This window comes from Malaclemys terrapin, chromosome 3 (assembly GCF_027887155.1).
Source record: "Malaclemys terrapin pileata isolate rMalTer1 chromosome 3, rMalTer1.hap1, whole genome shotgun sequence".
NCBI lineage: Eukaryota > Metazoa > Chordata > Testudines > Emydidae > Malaclemys > Malaclemys terrapin.
Genome location: NC_071507.1, coordinates 108190562 through 108203384, shown reverse-complemented (window position 1 = coordinate 108203384; position 12823 = coordinate 108190562). Strand labels below are relative to the sequence as shown.

Sequence of the window (12823 nt, the reverse complement as noted above, 5' to 3'; positions counted from 1 at the left end):
CCCTAGTAGGACCTCCTGTGCCTGAGGTGGCCCCGGCAGCCAAGGACCAAGTAGGCCAGCCAGCATCACAGAGGTCAAACCAGTCGATGGACCATGTTAAGGCCCAGACCTCTAAGGGCAAGCCAGTTATGGGACCTCCCACTAGAGCAATGGAGTATCCCCGAAATGCAGGCATCGATCCCCATCACCACGGCCTGGTGTCCCGGTGCCACAGCCTCAGTCTCTGGGTAGAAGACTCAGGTCTCTAACGCCAAGGTCGCCACCTACGAAGCACAGGACACCCAAGTCATGACGCCGATCCCTGTACCTGCAGTACTGCCGGGCCTCCGACCAGAGATCACCACAGTACAGATCCCCATCGCCTAGGCAGTCCCCCCCACAATAGCATCAATCCCCCTCAGTGCGGGATTGTTCCTGGTCGTGCAGGCACCGTTCCTCACCTTTTCCTTACTGTTCGCTGACAAGGGTCAGATGACAGACTCCAGCATCTACAGTGGTCCGAGCTGGAGAGAGAGTTCAGCCCCTCACCTAGGAGAGCCAAATCACCGACGACCTGCGAGACGGCCCTGTCAGCATGGCAGCAGGGGCAGTGGCCCACCCAGTGGCAGTACTGGAGCCTATAGCGTGTACCCATCATGCCTGTCCTGTACTCCCACCATTCCTCTCAGGTCGCATCGGACAAACTCCCTCCAGCCCAGCCAGCACCAGCATCGGAGCACGCTGCTGAGTCCGACGCAGGAGCGTTGCAGTGGGCCCCGACACCCAAAGAGCCATCCCCAGACAGGCAAAGGGAAGCTGCCCTTCCCCCTGCGGTACAGTCATCTTCGTCATCCCCAGACGAGGCGGTGGCAGGCCCCTTGCAAGCAAGCAGTCCCCCCCCCAATGATTTCAAGGAGCACCAGGCCCTGCTCTAAAGGGTGGCTGCTAACCTGAACTTTGAGGTCGAGGAGCTAGAGGAGTAGTCTGACGACCTCTTCAATGTCGTACTCTCCTCCACCCCAGCCTGGGTCGCATTGCCCGTCCACCCAGGGGTCCTGAAAATTGCCGAGTCTGTGTGTCAGACCCGCTCCTCCATTCCGCCTGCCTCCAAAAAAGCGGAAAAGAAATATTATGTCCCAGCAAAGGGATTTGAATATCTGTACACCCACCTTCCTGCAGGGTCTCTGGTAGTGTCTGTCGTCAACGAAAGGGACAGGCAAGGCCAGGCCAGTGGCAAACCCAAAAATAAAGATACCAAGAGACTGGACTTATATGACAGAAAAATTTATTCAACAGCCAGCAGCAGTTTTGGGTGTCTAACCATCAGGCCCTGCTAGGCAGGTACAACTTTAACCTGTGGGACTCCATCAGCAAGTTCAAGCAGAGCCTTCCACAGGACCAAGCCCAGGAGTTTGCCATTAGTGGATGAGGGCAAAGCGGTGGCGAGAAGCGCCCTCCACGTGGCCTGAGACGTTACAGACTCGGCGGCCAGGGTGATCTCCTCTGCAGTAGTCATGAGGTGTAGCTCCTGGTTACAGTCCTCCGGGCTGACCCAAGAGATGCAGACTGCCCTGCAGGATCTCCCGTTTGAGGGAGCAGGGCTCTTCAGACCAATACACGGCTTCACAGTCTTAATGACTGCCGTGCCACCCTCTGGTCCTTGGGCCTGCACACTCCTCAACAGGCTAGAAAGCCATTCCGGCCTCCTTCTCTGCCTCCATCAAGATCATGGGGTGTCCCCCAGTCCAACTTCTACAGAGAGAAGGAAAATAATGAGGAGTTTAAGCGATGCCACCCTTCATCTTCCCGCTCTTCGGCCCAGCCTGGCCCCTCCAGAGACCAGGGCAGCCAGAAATGGGCATTTTGAGGATGTGCCCCAGCCACTGCCCAGGATCCACCCCCCTGCTTTTTCGTCCACCATCTATGGCCCAACTGATCATGGTTGACCTCGGACCATTTGGTGCTCGACCCAATTTCTTTGGGCTACACACTGTAATTCAAATTTTTAAGTCACCCTGCTCCCCTTACTAGGATAGATATTGTAGCAGTTTCAGAACATTATGTGATGCCACACACTGTGTTATATGTGCTACAAAACCTAGGCAAAACAGTGTGTGTTTAAATGGTGTGAGCTTATATTTTGATCTCAACTTTAAATTTTATTGCTTTTTTTTTTTTTTGGTTTTTGGTTAGTTTAATGTTGTTTTTTTCATGGTTTAATTATGTGGAACATGAAAAATAAGGGCAGTATTCCAAAAGTCTAGCCATGCAAATGACTTCCTTACTCTGATAAAATCTGAATGTAATAGACTAGAGCTGTTTAAAATCAAGGATATCTCAAAAGATATTTTCCGTATGTATTGTTGACAAAATGTAATTCTAACTCGGAGTTTTCTATCAAATTTAATTAATTTGAGAGTTGGGGGAGAGTGATTGTTTGACAAAGAGAGGAAAACTTGGTGAATATTTGTGCCCAGGAAAGTGTGCTGCACATCACAATGATTGGAGGTAGGGATAGTTCAGTACAATACTTTTCAACTCAGTGTTTAGGCCCCAATTCAGTAAAGCAATTAAGCACATACTAAAGTGCTTTCCTGAATATCTATCAATCTAGCTACAAGAGAAGAATGATAGTTCATTGGCTAGGGCATTAACCTAGGACTTGGGAGACGTGGGTTGAATTCCCTGCTCCACTATAGAGTCTGTGTATGACCTTGGCAAAGAACTTAGGATCTCTGTGCCTCAGTTTTCCATCTGTAGAGCTGGGTTAATAGCACTTCCCTACTTTGCAGGGGTATTGTGAGAATAAATACATTAAAGATTTTGAGGTAGTCATAGACTACTGTGATGGAGAAGAGGAGATTGTGGCAGTCATAAAGGGAACAGAGACTGCAAAGAAGACCAAATTAGCAAGCTGCATACTTTCTGATATATGTAGAGACAGAGGTGCAAGGCCTGAGCCTCTTCACAATCAAGTCAGTAAAAAGTGTTCCCTTTGACAGCACAGCTGTCATTTATGCAGCAGATAGCCCTAGGTTTCATTAGCAGCAATGCAGGACAATCTTTGTCTTATGGAGAAAAGCTTTCCTTAATTTCTCATGTGTATTGTATTTAGTATAAAAACACATTCCCCAAATTTTGGTATACATCTCTTTTTGTTCCAACTGCTTTCTCATTGCAAAAGCTATTTATTATCAGTGCAAAGAAAAGTCAGTCCATTTCCACATTTATATTTTAACCCTCCATCTCTTGGAAATTATCTTAGGACAGAGATATGGTGAAACATAGGATTTGGTTTAAAAATACATTGCTGCTGATGATTTTTTTTTTCTGATGCTGTGGAACAATTTCAGTGGCCTTCTGAAGAAGTAATTCTTTCTTTTGGGCACTTAAATTGATATCCCTAACTTTGACATGTGCAGAGCAATCTCCATGACCCTGTTTTCCAGGAGCATGCAGTGGAGAATAGGAGGACCATTGATAGGAGTAAACTATTTTGACCTATCTCTCCCATCCTACACTGTGAAGCCAACCAACTACACTGCATTTGTTCAGGCTGCCCATTTGTTGGTATCCTGCAAAATTCACATTTTACATATTAAGATTTACATAATTCCCATAAATAATCAAAAAGTTAATTTCCACAGTCCTTGTTTGAAATTTGCATTGTATACACAATGTCCCAAATTCCACCCATATTTCATGTGCGGTCATGTATTGTCTGTAGTGTTACTGTTAAGTATCAATCACCCAACTCACCCATTTGCCTATGAAAGATCCATTATGGATGGGGGACAAAGGCAGGTGTGTGTAATTTCAAATAGCTATAATAGACCTCATAGCTTGTTCAGGTAAAAACCACCAAAGAATTTGGCTGAGATTTTGAAAGGGGCCTAAGGGTACGTCTACACTACCCGCTGGATCGGCAGGTAGCGATCGATCTATCGGGGATCGATTTATTGCGTGTAGTGTAGACGCGATAAATCGATCCCTGATCGCTCTCCTGTCGACTGCTGAACTCCAGCTTGGCGAGAGGCAGAAGCAAAGTCGATGGGGGAGCTGCAGCCGTCGATCCCATGCCGCAAGAACGCGAAGTAAGTGATTCTAAGTTGATCTAAGATACATCAATTTCAGCTACACTATTCTTGTAACTGAAGTTGCGTATCATAGATCGATTCCCACCCTCCCACCCCCAGTGTAGACCAGGCTTAAGAGAGTTAATTCCCCAATTCACTTAGGATTTGTAAACATGGCGAAATTGATCAGCCGAACAATACATGGTATAATTATAACGCTATTGTTCTGCTAGTAAATTTCCCAGGGTAAGCCTTTAAGCGTCTTTGAAAATTCCAGACTTTTTTGTTCTTAGAATTAAAATGCATGATCTACCACATGTCTAGTAAAACATACAAGGCCTGATTCTCATTTGCACTTAGCCTCTTTATACTGTTCTGGCTGTCTAAAAGAGCCTTCCCGTAACTGAAAATCAGGCCCCCAGTAGTTATCAACTGGCAACTAATGTATGCTATAAATATGCACATCTACCTAACTGTACGAGTGTTCTGAATGTAATTGTGGTGCAGCTATAATTTTTTATTTTCCTAGTGCAGCTTAGCCTCTAATAAAAGCAGAAGTCTATGTTGTATAATTATTTCTTAGTACATTAATTAGAAGCTGGCTTTTCATGGCTATCGTTTGTGCACTGCCTATAGTTCTTTTCTTTTCTTTTTTTTTTTTTCTTTGGGGAGAATAAGTCACCAATTTCAGTGAGGGTTAGCTTTGAGGTAGAAAAACACACTGGTTGGGGGTGGCAGAAAGCTTGCACTGTGAAAGCAATATGCTGCTGGAAGAGAACAAAAACATATTGTATTGGTTCTCAACCATAACTATTTTTTATGTGCTATATACTCTCCTCTCCTTCCTGTCCACTAGTTTTGGGGAATTGCTAAAATCGATTAGATTTAGATTTATATTAATCCAGATAATTATAGCAGTCTTTCAAATAGAGACATAAATAGATGCATGTGTGGCCCTTTCAGAAAGTGCAGTAGCAGACTGTTCTCATAAAATTCTAAACTTTTCAATCGCATGTCTGTTCTAGCTGGACTGCCACTCGTGACACTGGCATGAGGTCTCTGATGTAAATTTAGAAGTAAAATCTCATGTCTACTTATTCTTCTATGTGTAGTGTCTCTTCTTGCAGTCAAAACAGAGCCCATGAACAGCAGTGAAACAACCACCACCACCACAACTGGAGATGGATCGCTTGACACTTTTACTGGGTCAGGTAAAGCCATAATAAGATCACATGTTATGAGATGCACACTAATGTAGCATTGGTAACTTACACTAATGAACATGTCAGTGCATGGAGGACACCTCTTAAACTTTGTGAAAGTTATAAATTAGGCTTTAATACCAAAAAGTAATAATACTTTTTTTGAAAACACCTTAACTTGCAGTTCTCATCAGCTGTGTTCTTAAGAAACATATTTACTACAACTATTCTTGTGTGCAAGAATATTTAATAATGGTCACATACTGTAGCATTTTTTAGTTTGTAGGCTCATATAATATCAGCAGGAGTGAGATAAAATTAGATTGTATTAGTATTAGCAATTATAATTTATAAAATGTAAATCTGAAGGCTGTATTGCTTTAAGTATCGGGGGGGGGGGGTTGTATTGCTTTAGTAATCCTAAACTTCACTCCAATAGTGCTCATTAGCTGATGAGGCTGCCTTAAACTATCTTATCCATGGGTCTAAATATAAAGTATCTGTTTGATTCAATATAAATAATCTTATCTTCCCAGTTGGCCTTTGAAAAAAAAAAAAAAAAAACCACAAAACATCATTGTAAGTAGCTGCCTGAAAAGTATTAAAGGTTACTGAAGTACAAGAAAGTACATATTGCTTGCATTATAACACAACATTGGATCTTGGTCATATTAATGCAGATAAGAGAATAATAATGTACCTATAAACATCTTTGGGCCTAATCCAAAGCACACAGAAGCCAGTAGAAGTCAACGAAAACTCCCCATTGACTTCAGTAGGCTTTGGATCAGGCCCATTATGTCTGAATTATTATGGTGCTTACAGCAGGCTCAGAATAAGTTAACTTTGTTACTGAATGTAATATGTCCCCAGGGCTGTTTCCAAAAGATATGTGGATACAATATGAAGGTTCAGGTCAGCTGAAACTTTTTGTTAAATAATTCCAAAATGTTTAGTTTTTCTTTTTTTTTTAGCCTTGTCTTTGTCTAATTAGCTTAGATTTTGAAACAAAAAGGCATTTCACTCAGGAAAATTGAATTTTTTTTTTGTCTAAAAGAGGTTAAAACATACCATTTAGACAACTTAAAAACTTTTTTCAACTTTTTTTTAGAGATTTGTCAAAATGGACTCTGTTTCATGGACAGTTTTGGTTTTGCTCAATCAGAATTTTTTTAGACAAAAAAAGCAATTAGTTGAAAAATTTACCACCAGCAGAAATAATTGTGGTTTTGTATTGAAAGTGTACCTTTGTTGACCCATACTGTATATTTAAGAAATCTGGGCTTTACTATGTGTATTGAAAAGTCTCGGGCAAGAATTTCAGAAGGGATGGTTAGAGTTATATTATTAAATCCATATTTAGGCACCTAAATAAGGGCCTGATTATCCAGTGTTGAGCACCCAGCAGCTACCATGAACTTCAAGAGGGTGAAGGGTGTTCTGCATTTTTGAAAATCAGACCACTTACTTAGGTGGCTGCAATGAATCTGGGAATCTACATGTAGGCACTCATTTTTTTTAAATCTTAGTGCCTATGTATTAAAGTAAAACGTGAGTGTACTTCCCCATCTTGGGTCACAGAGTCAGATACAAAATGATTGAAGGGAAAGCACTATCAGGAGGGAAGAAATGCAGCCCCTCTGACCATGGTACAGACTTCGTCAGTCACCAGCTAGAGGTGTGAGGCCAATAATAAGGGAGTAGTACGTGCACATAGCTGCTTATCGGGGGGGAGGAGCAGGGGAGTGAAAGCAGAGCTTTTAATGTGTTGTTTTGTTATGTTTTAGTTTGAATTGTAGCTATTTTATCTGAGGTGCTACCTTGCCACTATTTCAGGATGTGTACATGTGTTTTGTTTTGTTTTTTTTATGGCAGCTGCAGGTAACTTTCCAAATATACCAGCTGAAACAATCAGAGAGATACTTTTTTCCATATGTTTTTTTGTTTAGCATCTATGCCACAAAGCTGGTCAAACCAGGCTGTCAAATTTGCAGTCACGGGGGATCCTGGCTTAAGGGGAAGGTGAATACAGTGGATCTAATTGTTGTTAAAGCAGCAAGATGTTCCTATGACAAGTACCAGCCATTCTGAACGCCCCACCACCTGAGAAGGTCATAATGTCAGTGTTACCCTATAGTTTTTAAAACAATTAAATCCATCATTAGGCATCCCCTCTTCTGGAGCAAAGGTTCCCTGTGGATGCAGACTTGGCAGCCAGAGAGAGCCAGCTCCAGCAAGGGGATATGCGTGGGAGGGTGAAGAGGAAGGGGAAAAAATTCTGTGGATTGATAAAATGCTCAGGTCTGTGAGTTGAAACCATCTAATCTGTTAAATTTACATGAATAGATATAAGTAGGTGACATCAGACCACAATCAGGAGTATATCCTACTCTTGAGAACCCTGATTCAGCACTTAAACATACACTTAAGCCTCATTAAAGGGACTTAATCAATGCTTAAACTTATGTGTGCTGTTAAATGCTTTGTTGAGTAAGGATGGACTTAAGCATGTGTTTAAAAGCTTTCCTGAACTGAGGCCGGAGTGAAGTGACTGATGAACTCCCAGTGCTGAGACCAGTCTGAGTCTCCACCATTGTGTACTGTCTTTGTTTGGGGTATTCAACTGTGTTACATCCTATTTTCCTGACTTACAGACAGTAGACAATAGGCAGAGCATTGGAGCTGAGAAGGAGGCTGAACAAGTCCTGCAGAATGTAGTGTATCCACCACTGCTTAGTGACCTTATTGAATGCTGGAAGTGATGACCAGACAGACTGCTCGGTGGTATATACCAGGGCAGGATTGGGTTTATGGTGTAATGACAGTTGAGATTGTGTAGATGATTCTATAATAAATCCTCATTTTCAAAGGTTAACATTTTGACTCTTTGAAATCACACTGGGATGAAACTTGCCAGCAAGCATGCATGCTAGTTACTTTTCAGAACTATTTTACAATCCGAAGTACCTGTGAACTTGACTTCAGTCATTAACTTTTTGATCTCATAATATAATTGCAAACTTATATATGCTACATTAGAGCCAACTAAAGGTTAAATAGCATAAAGGCCACATATTAAAATAAATAGGAAATGTCACATCTCAGACTCAATAAACTAATGTTAATGGTGAAAGAAAAGCCGCTCAGTTCTAGTAAATTTAGAGTTAAACTCTCACAGACCCCTTAATTCAGCCATTGGTTTTACAATACGTACCATGTAATCTCTCTGAGGATTCCCCAATGCTCTATGAAGTTACCACTGAGAAAATATTTCTCTCCCCGGCATGGCTTAACTAAGTGGACAAATCATTTTGTGCACCACTTCTACTACAATAGGATGGTGTATGTAAAAAATTGGTTTTGGTATTTAATATTTTATAAAATCCAGGAAACTCTGTGATACTGTAGAGGACTATATTGTGAAATATCAATGTACTGTACATGGGGCTGCAGGACTCTGAGAAAGTTTAACTCCGAATTTTCTTGCTTTGACAAATTTGCCTTGACTGCTGTGTTAGTTCAGCATACAGTTTTGTGTTTAAGTTGATTAGAAAGTTAGGTGAACTTGAGAATTATTAACAATTTTAATGGAGTAGCAAGCAACTTCTTGGCTTTCCATCTTCATCCCTTTTCAGTAAATATTTATTATACACACAAAAAACTGGGTTAGAAGAACATTATTACAGTTACAAAATCAAGCATTCAAAAGTTAGGAAATGGAGAATTAAGTTTGCCTGCACAATCTCAGTTTGTCCCCCTTGTGCATATGCATTATGGTACAGTCTTTCATTAGACGATCACATACTACTTTTTCCCACTGGATCCCTGCCTCATTCAGTGCACTGAATGGATAGTGCTCACTTAATGAGCAGCGTTTCAATGTTTTGTATTTTCCTCATTGTTCAATGTGTGGCCCCAGGCCTTATTTTCTGCACACTATTCAAACCCTGCCCTGCATCACAAGAACTCTGTGGTGGAGGCAGTAGAATCTAGTTCTCCAGAGCACCATTCAGCTGTCTTAACCCAGAGATCTTCCTCCAATCTCCTGCCTCACTCACTCAGTACTTTCCAACTTCTGCAACAAAAAAATCAGGGGGTTCTATACATAAGTCTCCATCACTACACATCCCTGGTTCATCCCCCAGTTAGTCGATCCTGTGCACTAAATGAGGCAGAGGTCCTGTGGAAAAAATATTGTATCACGTAAGTAAACACTGTATCAGAATGTACATACACAAGGAGGCTGAATTACAGTTGCACAGGCAATTTCAACTCTGGAATATTCTATTTTTTGAGTGTTCGGATTTGAAATCGTAATAATGTTCTTAACTTATTTTTTGTGTGTGTAATTTCCTTGGTTTTTAACAAGTAAGCTGAAAAATCAGAAATTCCATCATATGGCATCATATTTACACCTACATGGGTCATGAGCAAGGTGGAACCCTTAGATCCACCACACAGATCTCTGCCACTTGAGCTTACGGAATAACTGATAGCAGTAGTAGGTTGTCATTTTCTGTGTGGATCAACACTAGAAGGGTATGGGACACACTGCCAGTGGGTTTCTCAAATATTTGCTGACAGCAGAGGAAGGTTGAGACTCAAGAATCTTTGTTCCATTCAAGGCTCTGAAGGAGAGTATGCTGTAATGGGCACAGACTCATCTGCCTGGGCCCCCCAAGTGTGACCCTCTTTTGCCCCATCCCCTCCAACCTGTCCTTGTCCTGTCTGATACCCTCCCCTAGGTCCTTGTCCCAATCCTATTCCTCTCATCTAGTCAGTCCTAGGCTCCACTCCTCAGGCTACTCATTCCAGCCCCAGATTCCTTGCCCTGCAAATCCTAGTCTTACCCCTCCAGTTTCCTCATCCCAGTCTCCCCTGACTCCCAGTACTATTCTCCTTGCCCAGCAAGTACTAATCTCACCCCTCCACACTACTCGTCCCAGTCACCCTGACTCCCAGTTCCAGTCTCCTTGCCCAGCCATTCTCAATTTCCCCCGTCTGACTTCTGAACTCATCTGTCTCCTGGACCCTGGTATCCAAACATTATTTCACACTCATTCCCCATCCCCACTGACACTGTCCCAATTTTTCCTCCTTGCCCCAGTCTCTTTGCCCAGTCAGTTCCAGTTCTCCCCCCACCCCTTAGTTCCTTCTCAGATCTGCCTCTCCTCTACCCTCTCCCTACTTATCTCTGCCTCCTGCCACACTGGCTCTTGATCCCAGTCTCCCCGCACCCCAACTACAAGCCCCAGTTTCCCTTTCTCCCTCCCCACCCCCCAAACTATTCCCCTTCTCCCTGCCCTGCATATCCAGCTCTTGTCCCCTCTGTCCTCGAAGCAGCAGCTTCCTCCATTATGCTGCCTGGGCCCAGGAGGGGGTCGTGAGCACAGGAGAGAGAGTGTCTCTGCCCTCATTTCAGGTGTCCCAACCCAGCTCTGCAGCAGTCCAAACCTACAGTTGGACTGGATCATTCTCATTGCAGAGTATGGTCAGGGAATTTAGCTACTAACATTTAAAAGGTCACTATTGCATCTGTGTGCACTGTGATTTTTCAAAGGCTTATAACTTGGCAAAATTTGGGTGGATTTTCACAGGGACAGCAAAACCACATCCCTCACACAAGTCACATTTCTAGTCCCTGCTCCAAAACATGGGGGCACTAAGACAAGGTCCCCAGAATGTTTTAACATGGACAAAACAACTCTTTTTCCCTCGCCTCATTCTTGGACCATTTTGGCTGACCTTTTTCAAAAAAAAAAAAAAAAAAAATCAGCCTGAGATAGACATCAAGCATAGAAATTTTCAGTCCAAGCAGTTAAAGTTTGGCAAAGTTATAAGCAGCTGAAAACAGGTTTTTATAACCGAAAATGTCAGGCAACCTTGATAGCACCCAGAGGACTTGGTCAGGGTCAGAGTCCCTTTGTGCTAGGTGATATACAGATATATAAAATATGTTCCCCAAAGTTCTTACAATCTAATTCAACATATACAAATTGGTGTAACAAACTATCAGAAGGGTTTGAGAAGGGATGATGAGAGTAATACTGAATAGAACATGGGTTATATAGCCTAGCTACATGCATGATTCAATGTCTTCAGAACATTCAGTGATGTGTTGAGGTTTCTAATATTATAAACTATATGCAAATAAAAGACTTTCTGGGCATCTATATTTTTTCTATCCCAATATCAATTTAGGTCCATGAAAGAAGGAAAACTACTAGTACAATACTATTTGTACAGTCATTAAGGTGAAATGAAAATATGAAAACAAAACACATTCAAGAATATTTTCTTAAGTCTTTCTGAATGCACAAAATAGAGAGATGGGTGTGCAGAGTTGTTTAATTACATCATGCATTTTTTCTGTAAAAATGCTAATTTTACTATGAATGATTTGATAAGAAAAACAGTTCATCCACTGTAGCTGTTGTAAAGTTTACTTTGTACCAGTTACAGTAGTATGATAACCTGTTTTGTTTTTCAAAGTTGGTCAATTAGCTGGATCTCCTGCTTCTCAAAATACAGTTCAGTAAATAAGAGGGAAAAAAATGGCCTGATATTTAATCTAATTACATTACTGGTCAAAAAACTGCAGAGATGCAGTTAGTGGATCATTGAAGTTCATTGACCTGAGAATCTGCAAGATCATCTTGTTTAACTGTTTCGTCTTCATAAAGAGCATTGAGGTGTTGTGAGGAAGAGTAATTATCTTCCAGGAGTTTAGCAAATAAGAGAGAGAACCCTTCATAGTTTTATAAGTAGTTTGCTTTGATATGTATGCTGTGCAACTTTCAAACTGAAACTGATTGCACAGGGTCTAGAAATTATTGTCCAATATTTCCTAGTTTTCAAGCTAACCTAATGCACATTTAAGAGGAATTAATTCTTTTCCTTCTACTACATTTTCCTAAATGTTCTAAATACCTTTAAAATAGCTTAAAAACTATGAAGTTCTGCATGTGTTCAAAGCAGTAGATCTTAAAGGCATTCATTAGACTTGGATATAGAAATATATCATATTTCATAAAATATATAGGAACCCAAACCTATTTGTCATTTATACAATTCTAAAAGTGGGTTTGCAGTACCATTATGAACAACTCAGGAAGTGTATACTTTGAAGTACAGCTATGATTGATTAGACTACAGAAATTCCAGTGCTTCGTTGTGTACTACTTTAATCTTTTGAACAGTGAATGAACAGCAGATGGCCTAATAAAGACACTCTGTATATTTGCTCAATATGGATTTGCTCTGAAGGGATTGGTTCAACACTTTAGAGTACATATATTTGGAATACATCTGTCTTAGTCAAGACAGATGGTTAAAGGAAAGTGAAACGTCCAAATTCTTGGAATTAGTCCAATTTGGGTGCTGCTTTTGATTGGAAATTTTAATAGGATATGACTATCATTCTGTAAGCTTTTTCGGAAGAATACAGCTGCTAATAGTATAGGCATATAAAAGGTTGATGGCGACTGAACTGGGATTTGTTTTACCTACATTTCAAATAAAAATGTTGCCAGTGTCTTGCTCTAACTGATCTGAGGATAAATAGGT

General features: G+C 41.4%; 1 protein-coding gene and 1 long non-coding RNA gene across 21 annotated transcripts in view; one reads left to right on the top strand and one right to left on the bottom strand.

Annotated features, from left to right (window-relative positions):
• Positions 1-12823, top strand: part of EYA4 (EYA transcriptional coactivator and phosphatase 4) — a 214988-nt gene that overhangs the window by 148929 nt on the left and 53236 nt on the right. For 13 of the 19 annotated variants that reach the window (XM_054023652.1, XM_054023660.1, XM_054023661.1 and 10 more), the window contains one exon: positions 5168-5266. The exons of 3 other annotated variants lie outside the window; for them this stretch is intronic. In XM_054023652.1, coding sequence (XP_053879627.1) covers positions 5168-5266 — 99 coding nt within the window. The remainder of the gene's footprint in view (positions 1-5167; positions 5267-12823) is intronic. 3 more of the 19 variants (XM_054023671.1, XM_054023658.1, XM_054023653.1) reach the window with 1 other exon arrangement.
• Positions 952-12823, bottom strand: part of LOC128834681 (uncharacterized) — a 130762-nt gene continuing 118890 nt past the window's right edge. For both annotated transcript variants that reach the window (XR_008444464.1, XR_008444465.1), the window contains one exon: positions 952-1731. This is a non-coding gene — a long non-coding RNA (uncharacterized LOC128834681). The remainder of the gene's footprint in view (positions 1732-12823) is intronic.